This window comes from Athalia rosae, chromosome 6, assembly GCF_917208135.1.
Source record: "Athalia rosae chromosome 6, iyAthRosa1.1, whole genome shotgun sequence".
NCBI classification, from domain to species: Eukaryota; Metazoa; Arthropoda; class Insecta; order Hymenoptera; family Athaliidae; genus Athalia; species Athalia rosae.
The window spans coordinates 9,086,918-9,105,963 of NC_064031.1; the positions used below are offsets into that span (position 1 = coordinate 9,086,918).

Here is a 19,046-nt window from a genome sequence, read left to right on the forward strand (position 1 = left end):
TCTTGGCGATTTGTGTGCAGGTGATATTATTTCACCGCGGTACGTGACAGCGCGAAGATTGAGAAAGCTTTTCTATCATAGGATTTGGAAAGGATGTAGCCAAGGCTACGTGCTCCAATTTTCTTGGACAACTAAGACTTCCAAATATCTGGGGAGGGTTCAGTGTTTGCGGTTTTCTCGCTTCCTCGGAGCCGTATATTTGTCTTACCGGTGTTCTTTACTCGCGGGAAGATCATCCGAAAGCTTATCAGTGTTAGTTTTTTCTCTCCGAAAATTTTGGAAACACAATCGTTGGAAAAAATGTGGCGATTGAATGAAATTAACTTGGACCATAGATATAATTTTTTGTTGAGGTGAAGGCACGTGGAGGACTTGAGATGAAATGATATCCCCGAATCGAATGTACAAATAACATGAATTCTCTTTCAATGCTATCGTATTTTTGGCCGGCACACGTACGGATATTTTTATGCGTTTCAAACCGAATCGGGGAATATCAACTGTATGATTTGACTATACCGTGCAGTGTGTTGGAAAATATTTTGATACTCAATAACAACAATGGGAGCAAAAAGATGATGAAATAAAAAGTAAAACGAGATAAAAAATCAAACGGATGAAAACAGAGTACCTCCCAAACTTTGAGTTTTACCGTACACGAGTGAATCCCATAACCCAACTTATGGGATGTGAAGGCAAACTAGGATGAAATACGATCTATCTAAATTAAAACGAAATTGCTTTCCCCCGGGGGGAATTCACTGGATATAACCTATTTTTCTCTGTATTTCCCGTGACACGCTACACGATTTCTGCAATATACTCATCCGCTGTATAATCGCTGATTCCTCTCTTTACTTTTCATTGTCTTCCCTTTTTCCATAAAGCTCATTCAAATCGCTCCATAGTTTCAGATTACACGAATATCGGACAAGCGCAACTCTCGATATTTCATCAAATTCAAAGGCATAAAAATTCTAATGGAAACTGACCGGTGCACGTAACTGTTCGTACTCTGCGCGCCATACATGGTCAATTTCAACGTGAATCTTTAGCGATAAGCAAACGAATGAAATATCATCCCAAGATACGTATACGCGTGTACGCGCTCGTAAATTTAGAAATACTTTACACTCCTTGCGAATAAATTGTTACGAACGCGATCACAAATTGTCTTTCATTCCTGCGCATGAAACCGACAAGGTACGTACAACTGCTGAATTCGCCAATTTTTTTGTCACCCAGTTTTGTTTCCCCTGTACGCAGCTTATAATTGCCGCAGATGTGGTTTTCGCTAATTTGATTGTACTCCGCAACGCCTTATTGGTTGAATTTTCATCGCCGTTATTACATTTGACGAACATGTACGTACACCACCCCGGTGTAGTTTATACCTGGTTAGAAATAAACTTAAAAACTTCATCTACCAATTGCTTCTAGAAAACATGGAACACTTTATCCTGCGATGTTTCTGCGAGTGAAGCCGGCAATGTTATCGTTATCACGGATGATCGCATGAGCGGGCTGCGATTCTCAATCCTGCAGGAAATAATCGCTGCACCGATCTCCGGTTAGCGGAAGAAAAAAAATTGAAAACAAAAATTAAATGAATAGTCGCATCGGCTAGTCAGAAGCGAAGCATTTGCTGCACACGATTTAGGTACTAATTAATTACCTTGCCGACGGTTTTTTTTTTTTTTTCGTTCTTGGTTATTGATTTTTGGCACATCCGTTCTCGCTTGCAAATACATACCGAGTATCGCTATTATACCGCAAATGTAACCTTCCTGCGATTCGCAATCTGTCATCGCCAGACGAATGACAAGGCTGAAGAGTCTCCGTCCAAATTGAGATAAAGTATTACCGTATTTTTGAAAATATACGGGGTGGGTATAATCCGCGTTGCGTGTATTCGTCATCGGCGTATCACGAGTGACATTTTTCGCAAAAATTACCAAAGAAATTGATAAAATAAATTATTATCTCTTTTATTGAGTGTGAAGTTCTGCGAGTACGAGAGCTTCCCCGGGGGAAAAGAGAATTCTCCAAAGAGAGAAAATAATGGAGAAAAAACATTCAGCAGGGCATCGATTGAATCGCATGTCATGTCAGAAAGAAAGACTTGTTATCTTCAAGGCTCAGAACAGCCTAAGAATATCCATCCCGATTCCCGCAATGCATTAGTATCGTCTGGGGATTTTCCTGACTTTCTACATAAGCCATATTTTGCTCCATGCTTGTGCCCCGAGCTTAGCACACACCCCAATATACCTAATATATCGATAGATACTTAAGATAAGCTCACGCGCACCGAAATAGATATCGCACGAAAGGGTGGTCTTGGCGATCTTTGACCAAAAAATAAATAAATATTGTTTACCGGTGAAAATAATTGTGAAACTTTACGCCACGGTACATGTCGTTTGATTGACATCACATGGCTTGTGTTTTTTTTTGTTGCGACCGAAACCGCCCTCGAAACCCTGTAACTCAAAATCCCGAACACCCCGTAGACAAGAGCGTGACCTGAATGAATTTCTTGCAAACTCTGAAATGTTTTGCTGAGGTAGGCTTTACCGCGTCTGCTACGCGTCTGTTTCCGCTCTTGATTACACTGTTTGCTACTCTCACCCCAACCGTGCTGAGTGGCGGACGCCTATATGAACCGGAGAGACAAGAACGTCAATGACATTCGGTAATTAATGGGAATACCCTATTTATCCCTTCGTATCGATCGCTCCCCGATCTACAACGGAACGGGGTGCTGGGATTATATCGTGGTTTCATTGATTTTCTTTAAACCTACGATAGGGTTACTTCGGTACGACTCAAAAACAACTTTAATCAATGCATATTCTGTGATTTTATTAAAAGTTAATCTAAACAAAACCTACGACTGTAATAATTTAGAGCACAATGTGATAATTTTTTCTTCTTTCTATTCGGTATAAAATCACGGGGTTTATCGCCAAGAGTTGATATAATAACTAAATTCTCATAATTTTAGATCGTTGGATTATAACTAAGCAGCGCAGACCGTTGGGACGTTGACTTTGATGGTCTTGGAAACTGATTTCCTACTGAAGTCCTCCTCCTTGCCATCGCGGATTCGTTTGACGTACTTCGAAGTAGCTTCACCGTTAGGCACGCAATGTAACTGGATGGATTTTTGCTTTTGGTGGACAGCGTGGCTACCTGGAGCACAAGCCGGGACTTGTCTCAAAGAGAAACAAGTCTGTCCGTCTTCTTGAACGATTTTCGTTCGGTGGGTCCAGTGAGGACGAGAGTTTTGATTTTTCATCGAACTCTGGCTACTCTGTTTCTTGGATTGTCTGTCCGCGTTCTCGTGCTTGTGCTGTTTGGAACGTCCGGCCTCCTGTTCGCTGACAACATTACCCAAAAGGGTCATCTTTCGAACGCAATAAGCCTCCTGAGCCTTCTGTGCATTTTGCTTGGCTGGACCGCTGCACTGGTCACCCGTCAAGGCGTAGCTGGCTGAGAACTCCTCGGGCCTCTTGAGGATGCAATTTTGAGGTGAAGTGAAGTCGTCGGATGATTGACCGTTGAAGGTACCGCACAGACCGCGGATAGAGCCACGGTATTTTTGGGCGACCTATGAATATAGGAGAGAGTTGGTCGACTGTAAACTTTGAACTCCGTCCCGATGAAATTTAATCGGAAAATTAATACTCACCGAAATCTTCATGCGAGAACCGTCGTAGACTGCTTCGATTCCGTATTCGTCCGAAGAGAGTTTTACGGTGTCATCGGGAAGTCCGTAGATTTCGAAGACAACCTCTTCGTTGTCATCGTCCATCTCGGTGTAGCTCTGGTCTTTCGAAATCTGAACGTGCTTTCCGTTAACTTGGACCTTGGGCGATGATTGGGAGGGAGAAAATTCGATCTCGTCTTCACCAAGAGTGAGTTTCACTTCTTTGGCATTTTCACTGACGTCACGGGCAACCACGGTGATGCGCATATTCTCTGGGATCTCTAATTCCTCGTTGTCGTTGTCAGGGTCTTCCTCGGGTACAGTGGTCATCACTACGTGCCAGCATTTTCCGAGCTCGACTGGGTAAGTCTTGTTGTCGAAGGTGTTGGCAGAGTTGTTGTCCAAGACGCAGGTAGCTGAAACGAAAAACCGAAAGTCATCAAACATTCTAGAACCGATTTTCATACCATCAACTTGAACAGATCAAGAAATTTTATACTCACGATTCAATTGTCCGCCCATAGCTTCATCCGCAAGACGTTCAGATGCGGATTGGGATGGATGAATAGCCAACATGGGACGAACCCAATCAGCCATCTGAACATCGGTAAAGTTGGCATCCATACGGGGAGCGTTGATGGAAATGTTGAGGTTTTGGAAGTCCTCGGACAAGTTGACGTCGATGTCCATTCTGTTAGCTTCTTGGTTTTTAGGGTCGATCATATTTTCCCAGGCATTGGGATGGGCGAGGTACTGGGCTAGCCTGAAGGCAGAGACGGTCATGTTCTTGGCGTTGTCCGGCACGTTCTCGAACATAACGGTGAAATGAGCTTGGTCCATTTGGTTGGCGCGGGCGGTGATGTTGCGACAAGCGGGAAGAGCATTGTCACCCTCTTCCATCTGTTCGCTGCATACTCGAGCCATTTCATTTTGACGGAGGTAAGCCTCGAGTTCTTCGCTTTGTTGCAATTTACCTTGAACCATGACCTTGGCTCCGGATTGGCATCGTTGACCGAAACGGACAGCGAGCGAGACCTTGCTACTTTCGTCAGCTTTCAAAGCCTTGACGGCATTGAGTTCGGGTACATTCGGTTGTTCAGATTCGGCAGTGAGGCAGATTTCGTAAGTCTTCTGCTGAACTGAGTTCTTGTGATGGTAAAAGACAAAGCGAGACTTCTCGTCGGTGTTGCTGCGAGCCCAAGCAGCCGTTGCTACGTACTGGGCGTTGCTCTTTCCTTGGAACTGGACTCCAATGTCCACGGAGTAGACATCGGCGTCTTGGATACCTTCACCTGCTTGATCTTCAATTTCCTTCTGACGTTTTTGACTGTCAGGTTTTTGGGTGGACGGCTGAGGTACTTTGCGAGAAGCTGATTGATCGTGCTTACGATTACCCTTCTCGTTGGCGTTATCGGACCTCTCGCTGTTCCAAGACAAGGTCATTACGACGGCATTGGCATCGCTGCGTTCAGAGTCCACGATCAAATCGTAACTTTTGTAAACTATGCTCTGCTGAGCGAGTGGGAAGGCGAAGGCGGATACGAAGTCATGTTTAGTTACGTGTTCGTAAGCCTGTTGCCACATGCTCTGGCGAGGGTCTTCTTCCGACGCTCCTTTAACACGGAAAACAAGCCCAGTGCTTTCCTGACCGAAAACGTGCTCGATCTGAGAAGCTTTCCTGGTGTGAACGGACCGCGTATTTTTGTCAAGAGCGAGGGGGCTCATGCTTTCGTAGTCAGTTTTAGTGGTGAAAGGTAAAGTACTGATGTGGATCAGATTGTAGTCGCGGTTTTGCTGGATGGGCTGTAGTTTAACGCGAACATGATCGTTCTCCATGTCGAGATCCACGTGAACGCGAATCGGAAGATTGGCCTGGAAGTTCGTCGTGACACCAGCCATGTACGACTGACGATCGAACGGAGTCATGAATCCAAGTTTAGCTTGGATCTGTTGGGAGTAGACGACGTGAATATCAGCGGTCATATTGACGGTAGATGGAACCTGCCACTCGTTGCGCGAACCGCGAGACATGTCGGGATCGCTGCGCGCTTGAGCTTCTCCGCCAGCCTTGAAGAGGGTCGGCTTTCTCATATCGTAAACGAATGCGAAACCCATTTCAGTTGGGAAACTCAAAGTCATACGTCTGTTCCAGAATTTCGTGGTGTTGAAGCTCTGGCCCTGCCTCAGAGCTGCGGCCATCATTCTGATCGCTGCAGCGGAATAAAGTAAAAAAAATCATCAGACAAACGTCATTCGTTGTATTCGGAAATCACTGACGGAGAGAATATATAACCCGATCACTTACCGTTGGGGATGAGCTCGATGGTGTGATTATCAAAAGTGATAAAGCGGTGGCTGTTCATACTGTTGAAGATCATCTGTCCTTCGATCTGCTCTGCGTCGTTGGATTCGATCTTCAACAATTTAGCGATTCTCTCCGGTGTCCAAGAAGCCTTAGCGTTCCCACGTTTTTTCTGGTTTCGGTTCTCCTTCTGGTTCTGTGCATTATTGTCACCGTCATCCATTTGCTTGGCCACGAAGTTGGTCAAGTCATCGATGCTCGATACCATGAATCCTATTTCCGTGGCAGGGGCGTTGTAGCCGGCATAGTTGGTCTCCAGCCTAGACAAAATAGCCTGAGGAAGGATGTGATCTTCGCTTCCGATAGACAGGGCCGAAAGTTGGTACGCAAGGTTCATTTTCTCGATGGCGTAGTCCCTCAAGTAACTCTGAGAGTACTGAAGTCCGTAAGTTTTCGGACTGAGCATATCTCTGGCGGCACGAGCGTTCTCAGCGAGTTCGCTCTGATCCTCGTTCTCAAGTTCTGCAGCGTTTTCAATCGCAGTTTTGACAGCAGAGTTCACTTGTCTGTTCAAATCCCAGTTGGTGAAATGAGCCATCCGCTGGAGCATACTGGCAGGTGGGTTGGTCTTCATAAGCTGGAAGACAGCGGCGCAACGGACCTCGCAAGCTTCGCCGGTGTTTTGGTAAATCTTGTAAAGCACAGAGCGAGCGAGTTTAGGATGGAGTTCGATGAGTTTGTCCATGGCGACGACCATAGCCAGACGTTGGAAGTCTGAAACATCCTCGCGACCTTCCAAGAAGGGTTCAAAGACGGCGAGCATCTGGGGGTGGGCGAGATTTCCCAGGGCTCGGATGGCAACGAGAATCTTGGGGGCATCGGCCGCCCGGATGGCAGATTTCAGTTCGCGAGTCAGGTAAGGAAGATATTTTTGAGCAACGAGTGAATTGCCCTTTGAGGAAGATCCGGCGCCTCCGTGAACTGAACAGGGGTTGTGCGCGGAGTCGTTGCTCATCTGAGCTAAACGAGCCGCCTCGGTGAATGCAAGGATTGCGGCGGAATTCAGGAAACGTTGCTGGGTCACAGCCTGTGTTGTGGCCATTGACTGCAAAAAGAAATAACGACGGATTATTTTTGTTTTACGCCGACTATGGATGACAAACCTAATCGTAAATATTGAATGATTTCCTAATCTCTTTATCGATCATTACTTACGAAGAAAGCCTCGATGTACTCTGCACTCTGTCCTCGGCTGGCTTGTGCAAGAGAACTGACGATCTCTGCGGCTTCCAATCCTCGGATTTTACCCTGTTCTATCCATTCTTTGATGTTGAGGAGAGCTGGACTGGTTCCGGCAGCAGCTACGGCATCACGGAACGCTGCCCAGGCTGATCTACGGGCGCTATCGCTCTGGCTTTTTGAGTTTGTCTTATCGGCAGGTTGATATAAGCTGGATGCAGCCTTCCTAATGTCTTGGGCGCTCATGGAGCGGATCAAGCTGACCAGAATTTCGTATTTGTCTAGGGTTTGTTCTTTGGGAATGCTGCTAGGATTTTGAAGATCCTGACCGATCTCCTGGGCAGCCTTCTTGAGCCAGTTTACTCCATTGGCTTCGAGAACTTTCCTTTTGGATTTCCCATCGTCACCACTCATCATATCAAATATATCATCAGCGGGAGCGTTGGCTAGGTCTTCTTCTTCGTCACTGTCATTGTTCTTATTGGCGCTTCGCTTGTTACGCTTCTGATTCTGATCCTCCTCGCTGGAACTGCTGGAACTGGAACTTGAATCCGATTCGGAACTCGAGTCGGAACTGGAGCTAGAGTCACTATCGGAACTGCTGGAACTTGAACTTGAACTTGAACTAGAACTTGAACTTGAACTTGAACTTGAACTCGAGCTTGAACTTGAACTGGAGCTGGAACTGGAGCTTGAGCTGTCGTTTTCATCGTCGCCACTCTGTCTCGGTTGGTAGCGGTAGACAAGATTTCCGGTAGATTCAGGGTTGCTGGGAGAAGAGATACTGTCTGATGGTTCGCTGACTTCAGCAAGAGTGAGATTCAATCTGCTGACCACCATACCACTTTGTTCGTTGTGTAGTTGGGGGCTCATTATCACTTTGTTAGTGGTAACAGATGACTGGATTACGTGGCGGTCCAAACTTCCAGAAAGAATGACGCGACTCACCGATGATTTCTATCGAAGATAAAATGAAATCCGTGGTTACTTATTACGTGACACATTATTATCTCAACCCGTGTAACTAATCAAACTCACCGAAAGGAATTCTCCGTTGTCGTTGGTACCAAGTTTCCAGTCGTTCATTTCGTTGAAACCATAATGATGAGTCATGTCCTGGTGGCAGTGGCTGAAGTTCTTCGATTTGACAACATCGATCATCTGTCCGTTTCCGCGAAGTTGAGGAAGAGGAGCGAGTTCAGGTTTGCTCTGAAGAACGTAGTCGGGAAGAGGCGAAATATCGTACAGAACTTCGCACTTTCCAGTCACGGAGTCTTCCATGGTCTTGTAAGTTGCAAAGGCTTGATCCCCTTCGGCTTCCTGGTTGTATTTGGAGTTCATGACATTTTCACCCTGAGTGTCGACTTGCAACTGGCTGGCAATACTCTTGAGTACGTTGACCTCCCAGTTGGGGACACTTCCGTCGACGATCAGATCATCGATCGCTCCATTTTTCAGCTTGATTTCGAAGGGTTTTCCGCTCAAAGGAAACTTTTTGTAGTTGAGCTTCTTCTCAGGAATTTGAGATTCCCAACCACCCGGAAGTTCCGTATGAATCTGGGCGTACTGAGCCTGGGAGATCTTGGCTCGGAGAGAGTTGGCGGATTTTGGTTGCACGGTGAGTTGAGCCTTCATCAAAATACCGGTATACTGATCGGCGACCTGGTGCAGAGCTGCAAGAGTGCGTCCCTGAACCTGGTACTTGTACTCGCTACCACTTTTCCAGGCATGTTGCTGCTGCTGCTGATTGGAATCAGCCAAGACAGCTCCTCCAACTGTAAGAAGATCAAATATTAGCCCCTCCGGCGGAACATTTGCATGCTCCTGCAAATCTACTTAAAAAAATTCAGTCATTCAGAGTATTGCGAATTCTCTTGAAGAGTAGATGATTATATCGAGTTTTTCGAATCGGTTGTAACTAGTTGAAATTAAAACTATCTGTTTTTTTTTTTTTTTATCACTTTACTTACGGAGGATGCAGAGGAACAGCGGAGACCACATGGTTACTACTGAGATTCCCAATGTGGAGTGAACACCGAGATTTAAAGAGCACCTTTTATAGCAACATTTTCTGTTCATTCAGCTTGACCGCGCGGTTGACCTTTCCACGAGTCTCCTTCCCTGCATTCTGAGGATCATTCGTTGCAAAGGAAGAATTTCTAATAGCAACTTTGTACTCGTGAGATTGCCATTTTTTCATCGCTTTATCAACCGCCAATGTCAGCGCATGTCAAGACATCCGCTGTTTGGAATAATAGTATAATTACACGTGTCTATATCGGTGCATCGCGTAATCAATGATTCCTGCACGTGTCCCAATATGACGGCTTTGATGAATCTTTTTTTTTTTCCGAAATATATGGAAATGACAAAAAACAACGGCACACGCTCACGAGTAACGCACGATAAATTCTTCCTCATATTTGCTGCACAAAGTTTTAAATAATTTTCCATTACTGTGTTTTCGCGATGCTTCATCCACTATATTCGCCCCGACGAACAACATTGGAAAATTGAAAATTGTTGTTGATAAAATACTAAATCAATTTTCCAACGGGCAAATGGTAAATATTTGAATACCGGATTTTTCGGAAGGATTATATATATACCCGTCTGAACTAGTTTCAATTTTCCGCATGTTTCGAAATATCAACACCTCGTAACATAAAGTTGACGAAGACCTGGAGAAAAGAATATTCGACATGATTCAATCGGAGTAAGCCTTACCTCATCATGCGATCCGTGCATATCTTGGAGATTTTGTTGTCGAAGCAAAAACGAGGAATCAACGATAGCCGATGGCATCAATAATTGGGTACGTCATCTGACGTACATCTTTTTGCTCAATGAAACTTGCAGAAGTTCGCTTTCGCCGTGAATTCAAATTATTCATCGAAATCGAGGATTTTATCAGCCCGATTCTTCCACCTACAATCGCTTCACAAGTTTAGTACGAAATTTTCTTCCGTGCCAGGGGTGGGAGGGGAGCGTTTAAAAAATCATTTCAGTCTTCAGCTTTCGGTTGACGTAGTATTCTCGGTTACTAGCTAATAAAGTTCAAAACTCGTGTATGAACATTGAACTTTGGAGGGAATTTCTCGTACGAAGTTTTATCAATATCCGGTCGCACGGAGAAGTTGCTGACGTAAGGTCACGGACAACGGATGGAAGCAGAACTCTCGGGCACAATATTGTGCTTTTACTCATCGCGTAAAAGCGATAACGAATTTAGCGATGTTACACTCCCCTGAAAATCTTGAGAAAGAAAATTTAGGATTCAAGATCGCAAGGGGGAAAGCAATCGGGTATCTCAAAATAGCGTTATCCTATTTCTCTTTAATACAAGTGGAAAAAGACAAGAATCACTTACAACTAATAAATACCTATACATATTTGAATAATCGTAATCAATTCTCGTTGAGAAAATAAAACAAAAAAAAACAACGATGCATTGATCAGCTTAAAAATACTTATACATCATAGCACTCGCGTGTACGTGTGAAATAGTGACGAAACGCCATTAGATAAATACATCAGCTATTAGATTATATTTATTTATAAAAATAACAAACTATTTATTATCAGTCGGTTGTTACTTCGCTTTAATAAGTACGGATTTGGATCCACCGGAAGTCGAGTTGACCCTGTCGATCTGCGATTGGCCGGTCTTCAGTATCGCGCTCATTGATTCGGATACCTTGAAATGAAAGCAATACGTGGATCAGGAAAAACTGCCATTTGTTTTCTAATTTAAAGTCATATAGTGAGCGAACCGACCTCTTCGACGTCGTCTTCAAGTTCCTTAAGTACCTTGTCGAGGGTAGCGACAAGTTGATCGGCATTTTCGGTGGAGAAGACCATAGGGGGCTTAAGTTTGATGATGTTATTGTCCGGCCCTTCACTACTGATCAGAATCTTCTCCTCCTTCATCCTGGATACGACGTGCTTAGCCTCAGCCGTTGCCGGAAGCTTCTTAGTACGATCTTTGACCAGCTCTATACCCACGAACAATCCAGCTCCCCTTACATCGCCAATTATGGCATGTCGTTGCGCCAATTTCTCCAATTCCTCGATCAGGTGATTACCGACCTTCAAAGCATGTTGCTGAAGACCCTCGCGTTCGATCACTTCCATAACAGCGTTGGCAACCGCACAAGACACCGGATTCCCTCCGTACTGTAAAATGAGAAATTCACGCGATTAAGGTACGAACGTGAATCACGTTCAGTGCAGATGATTCCGCCGAAAGTACAGCTACAATTTTATAAATAATGCATCGCGCAACGTGGGCATCCGGGGAAAATACAAAATATGTTGTATGTGTATCACAGATTATAAAGAATACGGCAGCTGCATAGCGCCTACTTTTACAACGTGGTATAAAATCCCCCGAAGATCTGTCGTAATCTGAAATCGTTAAAACTACGATACGAGAGGGTGTAAAAAAGGCAACGCAGGTGTCTATAAACAAAGTTTTGGAATCTGGAAAGTAAAAAAAAAACTAGCTACGTTCATGGGGTAATAAAACGTACGGCTCATTTTGACGTACGTGAAAAAAAAGTTCACCGAATAATTCCGCCGGATAAGGATAATTCTATTCGGAGCTAAACGTCGCTTGATAAGAACGGATTCGGGTGTTCATTCGTCCGATAGCCACCAACGGAGTTCGCTAACGACTGTTGGACCTCCACGAACAAGGCCATTAGGTAAATTGACATCTTGAAATTGGTAGCGAATGATCACAACATCCGCTGTACCGCTATCGGACGTTGAGGATTTCCCGTTATACGGAACGATAACAAATTACCACGGGGTGAAAAATAGCTGCAAGGCGGAACAATTTGCGAAATACTCTCTCAATCAAATAACGTATGTATGTGGATAAACTTATACACGTAAACGCACGCGCGATTCACGAGTGTTCCAATAAATATCGTCCGCGAACCGAAACGGAGGGCGCAAAACTCGGAGCTCCGCTTGCACGGTTCGATGTCGGTTAAACAGCGATAAATGCAGTGATCGAATAGTCTGCTCGTAAATAAAGCTAGACGCATGCATAATGTATGAATCGGGTAATACATATTCCCATTACTCTCACTTCAATAACAGAACGCATCTACGGTGCAGGTAAATTCAAGTATTTATACATGTAGGCAGAGATACGGACGAACGCGAATTCAACGCGGTAAACCAGAGCGGCAAATCACAATTATGTATTTCATTCAACAGCTGGCTCGAAAATGGATAAAAATGAAACGCTCGCTTTTGTTCGACTCGTGGCGCTCTTCGTCAGTTTTTCCCCGTTTTTAATTGCTTTTTTTCTGCGCGATTCATATCCCAAGCGTTTCACTCACCGTGTTAAAATATTCGATTCCTGTGTTTTTGAAGCTCGTCGCTATCTCGAGAGTCGTAACAACCGCCGCAACCGGGTGTCCGTTACCCATGGGCTTACCGATAGTCACAATATCCGGTATGACGTCGGTTCCGTAACGCTGAAAAGCCCACATGTGAGTTCCGACACGGCCAAATCCGACCTGTACTTCGTCGGCGATGCAAACCCCTCCTGCTTCTCGAACGTGTCTGAAATTTGCGAAGTGAAAAATGATACCCCAAACATTTATTTCTATAGAACGAATGAAATACGACGACGTACTTGTAGACATTTTTGAAGTAGTTTTTCGGGGGTAAAATTTGTCCACCGCACGAAATCAAACTCTCCGCTATAAAGGCCTGCACTCCTTTACCCTTGGCTTTTACCTCCGCGCAGATCTTTCTAACATCGTCGGCGTACTTGACGCCCAAATCTTCTCCCGGATAATCTTCCTCTCGGTATTTACCTCGGTAAACGTCCGGGCAGGGAGCCTGCGGGAGATGAATTACAAAATTAATCTTTTTTTTATTCCGGTCGGAATTTTGTAGATTTCTTTTTATTTTCAGTTTTCGCTCGGCCGAAACTCACCACGTGAACGTGTTCTTTCTTTCCAGGTCCATTCGGTTTGTTGAACTTGTAAGGGGAGATGTCGATCATCGAGGTCAAGTGTCCGTGATAAGCGCTACAAGGCAGAGAAATTTTTCATTTCAATAATCCTCTTTCGAAGGCTTATAAAATTGCCTTAACTTAGCAGGTAAAACTGCAATAAAATTTTTCACTCGTTTTTCATTGTTATCATCTTTCTTTTATCTCAATTGTACTCAAGCCTGGAATTATTCGCCGATCTGTCACTGATGGGTATGAAGAAAAGAATTATTTCTCTAAATAAATCATAGTGAATTTTAAACTCCGCTGAAATATGTTATGTACAGAAATGATATGTATTTTTTATAAGATGCTATTAAATGAATCGTGAATCGCAACGTTGACCAAAATTTATATTCGCGATGAGTATTCTTTTTGTTCCACATTTGAAAATAATCACTGTAATCAGTCTCACGTGGCGCAAAAATTCCCGAGTCAATTAACACCCAGAATCATGAACATTGCGCACGGATCTTATGGAGTTGTTAATTTTTGTGCAATTATTACGATAACAATACGATTAATGTATCAAGTCAATCGGCGTGTGCAATGTTCATAAAAGCTGTTCGATGATATTGTTGATATTAAAAATGGCATGATCGAGCTCGAAATTATCTCTTTGTACTGATTTCGTGCAATATAAATTGATAACAATAATAAGACCACGCGAGACTTGAATTTCTCACAAACGACAGTTCGAACTTGAACAACTTTTGTGGTACAGCGATGAAAAAGAATTTTTTTCATTTTCGCCGGCCAACGTGCGATAGGAATAATAAATGTCAAACGATCGAACTGCAGGTTCCGTCAAGACCCATCTGAAGGACATCTTGGCGTTTCTATATAGAGATTCCAATTTGCATGCTGGAATAATTATTATTGTTCATAGCATACGTGGACATACATCTTCGTGTGTCACCTAAAATGACAACAAAGTTATGTAGGGTAGCAGATATTTCTCCTGTGCTTTCGCAAAATTTATACGAAAGCGAGAATTATCGTCGGCCGCAGCGTCTGGATCTGCTCTGATCCTGATATCGTTATACGGTTTCCAGTAACACGTACGTACAATACATCATTTCTATAGACATCTAGAGATTGCTGAAAACAAGCAAAGAATAAACCCACTCAATTAGTATCACTTCTACTTTGCGTATGATCCCTGTCCGCTCAATTTCCATCCAAATTATTCACTCTCTATTATACTCGCATACCCGGGATCTACATCCTCTCGAATCGATTGGATTGAAATTGGATGAAAATAAAACGAAAATGTTCACATCCGAGTCAATAATTCTCCGTCCGATCCGAGAGCATGGAGAAACTGTAATTCTACTACCATCCAAATTAGTTGCACATTCAATAGAATTATCGAAGCGAAATTAATTAGCGTCGATGATCCGGCAGCAAGTTGCGTTCGCAACGAATCCTATACAGGCATGAGATTTGTTAATCGCTTCTTAAAACATATCGACGAATAATCAAATAATATAAACTAATAGTGATTTAGGTGTATCGATGAAACTTACTGATCGACGATAATTATGTCTGTGCTTTTGGTGTGGGCTTCCGCGAGACGAACGGCGAGGTCATTGGCTTCGCTTCCGGAATTCACGAGGAAACAAACGGACAGTGGATCCGGCAGAAGAGATGCGAGACGGCGGGCGCAAAGTACCAAATTGTCGTGCAAGAAACGATTGTTCGTGCAAAGCAGGGCCATTTGTTCCTGACCAGCTCTGACTACGTCCGGATGACAATGGCCAACTGCGGAATGGTATGTAAATACGGAAAATTTAGGGGAATGTTAAGAATAAATTTCACCCTACACCCGATGGACGTTCGACCGAATTTACTTCTCATTTCGCCAAAATTGAATGTATATTCGAGCATAATCAATTACCGTGAGCGACGTTGTTGATACAATCCAAATATCCTTCTCCTCTTTCATCGTATAAATACTGACCCTTTCCTCTGACGATTTTCAGCGGACTCGATCGATAAAACAGCTTGCAAGATTGTCTATGAACAAAAAATCCGTCTAAAGTGAATCTAATTTCAAATTCAAGGCCATTTTTGACGTAGGAGAGAAACTGGGCGACACAATTTTTTTACGCAGTGTATTACCCAACAGGATATGGCTTATCGTAGCTGCCGATATAAACCTATGATATACGTTTAGTACATTTCTGATAATATTCGTGCACTTTATAGTACGGACTGTCAAAGTTTCTTTCGAAACTAGACAATTAATTGTTTATCCACGCGTAGTAGGTGTGTACGCATGTAAAGTTATATCTCATACAATTGTCACTATTTGACATTAAGTACAGGTGGACGATTATTTGCCAACTCTAATAATACTTTGCACATAATGTAGATAGCGTAAATAAGCTATTAGTTTTATGATACTCGATCGATTTAACTGGATAGAATTACGTAATTAACAAGTTATAACTTTTTTCATGTTCGTCGGTGTTGACGCTACGTTGCTGTGAATTTTTAATTATTGCCAGTGATTTTTATTCGCGAACGTGAAGCGCTGAGCTCGTTTCTCTTAGTAATTTAGACGTTTACAAACAACGTAATGAATAATAACTAAACAGCAGCTAAGTAGTTAAGGTCAAGGTGAACGGTTCGCGCTCTCCGCAATCTTCGTCGTCGTTCTTTTAATTGATTCCGCACTTACCCGATGTGCCTTTCACGTAACTTGATGGTGTCGGATTTAGGCAATTGCTCCAGTGGGTCCATCATCTTTAATGATTTAGATGGCCTCCAATTTCTTGAAACCTGTAAATCAATCGAATCGTGCGATGACTCTAAAAATTCCGTAGTTCATCTTTTATCATTTATTTTACTCGTCACGTACCTAACGTACTTTGATAGCTTGTTATTTCAGATGGTACAAAAGTACAAAATATCGTTCGGTAGAAAAAAATAAAGTAAAATAAAATACTGGTTGATCAGAGTTGGAATCGCGATATCGCGAAGGTGGAGATTTTTCAATTGATTGGTACTTTTGAAGAAGATTTTCTCCAAAATCCGATAAAAATTCATTGTGCTTTGTATTCGAGTGGATTGTTATTTTGTTACGTCGAATGATAGAAATTCGCGTAGTTTGAAGCCGACTATGTATTTGATGCGATTCGGAAAATCGAGACCGCGAACAATCGGCGGGAAATTTGGATTTGGTAGACTCCGCGGATAACAATGGAAAGCTGAACAGAAATTGAAGAGCGGGAAATATAAGATAAAATCTCAATACCTGTCGCGGAAGTTCAAACTTTATAGTTGCCGCAAAGTTCCTCGGCTTCTGAACGCAACGCTGTTGGCTAAGTGTCGCGACCTACTCTAGTGACGTCATATATAGCTTCACTGAGCATGTTATAAAAAAAGCGGGAGTTGCGCGCGCAATTACTGGCATCTTCATATCTTCTCCCTCCAAAGTCGAGACTTCAAAAATGATTGGAAAAAAAAGAAATAACATACAATGATATTGATAGTAACAATAATCCGCGTTTCTCGCGCCGAATGTTGTACGTACCGAACGCTAGAAGACCCAAAAATCAATGAGATCATCCGGTGCGAGAATGTTAACAACTTTTTCTCAGACTAAAATAGATCGTACCAATTGCTAGATCGAAATTGTAGAGCTGCACGTTATTCTGTTTATTTATTTATCTTAATTTATCTTTTTCACAAAATTGCAGATAGTAGAGTCTCCAGATTCCTTATCAAGCAGGCAAGACTCTCGTTAGATTTAATACCCTAATCGGTACTCTTTATTTTTATCAGTTATCAGTAATTATAAATCTGTTTACCAGCTTATTATTTCGATCGTTTCAGTTTCGCAAGCGGTATATAACAGTAAGAGCCATCCAACTCGCGACGTTCGAATTATACGGTCACTCGATAAATCGGCCGTTTTAAAACTTTCTGACCTCCTAATACGTAGTATCTCGCAAAATTTCAAAGTCGCCTTCCGATACCGAAAATAAATTTCAATAAAATAAAAAAATAAATATCGTACTATCCGCGACTGCGTAAAAATCTTCTACGTAAATTCGCGTGACCTACATATAGTTGAAAAATTAAATATGTACGGACGAAATTTGGTCCTAGTATGTTGTAGAAATTTTTCTTCCGGTTTTTTAAAAGCGCGCCAAGATGACCGGCATATTATAGGGTACGGCATTATACATCAATGCGTCGTTCGCACTGACGATGCTTGTGATATCTTCTGTACAACGGAGGCTCGCGATCACGTGATTGATCGTCCCTCCAATATCATCTCAACAAACTTCCGCGGCGAGCCCTCCACCGTTCAACTCATGTTGAGAACTATGTGTGCCTGACGTTTGTGTGACTTTGTCAAGCATGCCTCCGTGAACGATTGTCTTAAACACGCCGCTTGATTTACCTTCGACAATACCGATCGTGTCCCAGTTTCTTTTTACGCGGCGAATCGGATCAATAATTGATCGATCAGTTTTTTGTTGCTTTTTTTTTCTCCGTCTCTTATGTTCTTTCCACTAAACGATCAACGGAGATGTACATAAAAATTTATCGTATTCTATGGGTGTGATTTGGTTATGAATAATTTTCAGTAACAGAACCGCGTACGTATACAATTTTACAACACCGCAAATTTGCGGAGCTGAAAATTTATTAGATTCAATTTCAGGCGGTCTCGGAAGTGCATACACGCATTTATACTTTCATGCAAACGTATACATGCACGATCACGTCACATTGGATCTGCATAAACGTGCCGTTTCCGTCAACACTATAGTACTCGATGTTCTCTAGACAAGAATCTATTGTACTCCATTGTGTTTCAGTGCGACTACGCTGCAGACATTGCATAACATACCTATAATATCACCGCCCCTGCCGAAGATATACCAACTCTCGATAAGATTCCTTTTTTTCAGTCATATCGTGCATCGTTGGAGTGATATCAAAGTACCAATATTTTTCACAATACCCTCAACAGTGGTAAAACAAAGCATAACGCGTCCCATAGAATTTTCCACTGTGCGGATGGTCGGAAAGTTGGCGGAATGATTTGGAAAATTTTTGACTCGCGTTTTTTGTAGGCCGACAACTCTCGTCCGGTTTCGACTATATTAATTATAATAGACCAACCAACGATCGTAAAAAAATGGGGTTTCTCGAATGGGTAAATTTTCCATGCAACGATTAACTATGTCGCGTTTTGGAATAAATAATTCTCGTCTGACTTTGATTTATAATCTATCGCCGATCAATCGAAGCTCGTTAAGCGTCTCGTTCTCTTCCACTTACAATTGTTAATACAATCGAACGAAATAACAAACGAAGAACATCAAAGAAGTTTGAGTATACGTGTGTCGTTATTAAAATCGTCAATCATTTATTTACTGCTCGGGACAGCGCGGAGTGACGTGATTTGTTTCTCACTCTGGTTCTCATTCATACGAGGTTGACCAACTCGTACCTGATCTCGTCTGGTTGTAACCGCGGAAAAGGGAAGAGGACCACGTGCTGCATGCACCACCGCGTGACACAAACGTGATGATGATTTCTCTATATAATCGTTATTCGACAAACAAACGCAAACGAATGCAGATAACGACGCGAGTTAATATACATATATATACGAGTACACAATGCATGCGCACTATAGCATAATAACGTAACTCAAACGAATGATAACAGCAGCTGTTCCCCTTTACGTTATTGTTATCAGTACTATTGTTATATTACAACCGTAGTAGTACAAATTAAACTGCGTTCAC

The 19,046-nt window shown here is 42.8% G+C and overlaps 2 protein-coding genes and 1 long non-coding RNA gene across 3 annotated transcripts; 1 reads left to right on the forward strand and 2 right to left on the reverse strand.

The window, feature by feature from the left end:
- Positions 1-2,843: 2,843 nt before the first annotated feature.
- LOC105690381 (vitellogenin-like) lies at positions 2,844-9,319 on the reverse strand. Its single transcript, XM_012408124.3, has 7 exons — positions 9,224-9,319; positions 8,292-9,028; positions 7,230-8,210; positions 6,018-7,119; positions 4,216-5,922; positions 3,695-4,128; positions 2,844-3,613 (listed from the first exon to the last, which is right to left on the reverse strand). Exons 1-7 carry the CDS (start codon positions 9,252-9,254, stop codon positions 3,023-3,025), a joined length of 5,583 nt encoding a protein of 1,860 aa, XP_012263547.2. The 5' UTR covers positions 9,255-9,319; the 3' UTR covers positions 2,844-3,022.
- A 1,250-nt stretch (positions 9,320-10,569) lies between these two features.
- Positions 10,570-16,685, reverse strand: LOC105690382 (alanine--glyoxylate aminotransferase 2-like). The gene is made up of 9 exons (XM_012408125.3): positions 16,532-16,685; positions 15,956-16,056; positions 15,170-15,288; positions 14,799-15,033; positions 13,213-13,306; positions 12,907-13,115; positions 12,608-12,833; positions 11,031-11,429; positions 10,570-10,950 (listed from the first exon to the last, which is right to left on the reverse strand). The coding sequence occupies exons 2-9, from the start codon at positions 16,018-16,020 to the stop codon at positions 10,846-10,848; spliced, it is 1,452 nt and encodes a 483-aa protein (XP_012263548.2). The 5' UTR covers positions 16,021-16,056; positions 16,532-16,685; the 3' UTR covers positions 10,570-10,845.
- A 309-nt stretch (positions 16,686-16,994) lies between these two features.
- LOC125501380 lies at positions 16,995-18,235 on the forward strand. Its single transcript, XR_007278929.1, has 2 exons — positions 16,995-17,885; positions 17,951-18,235. It is a non-coding gene; the product is annotated as an uncharacterized LOC125501380 (long non-coding RNA).
- Positions 18,236-19,046: the final 811 nt, after the last annotated feature.

Excerpts from the sequence above, each read along its gene's own strand:
- LOC105690382 (XM_012408125.3), bottom strand. The coding sequence starts at position 16,020 with ATGATGGACCCACTGGAGCAATTGCCTAAATCCGACACCATCAAGTTA. Across the intron at positions 13,307-14,798 it reads GACATAATTATCGTCGATCA|CGCTTATCACGGACACTTGA; the intron begins GTAAGTTTCATC and ends TCTGCCTTGTAG. Across the intron at positions 11,430-12,607 it reads GAATCGAATATTTTAACACG|TACGGAGGGAATCCGGTGTC; the intron begins GTGAGTGAAACG and ends CTCATTTTACAG.
- LOC105690381 (XM_012408124.3), bottom strand. The coding sequence starts at position 9,254 with ATGTGGTCTCCGCTGTTCCTCTGCATCCTCC. Across the intron at positions 9,029-9,223 it reads GCTGTTCCTCTGCATCCTCC|TTGGAGGAGCTGTCTTGGCT; the intron begins GTAAGTAAAGTG and ends ATCTTCTTACAG. Across the intron at positions 7,120-7,229 it reads AGTACATCGAGGCTTTCTTC|TCAATGGCCACAACACAGGC; the intron begins GTAAGTAATGAT and ends TTCTTTTTGCAG.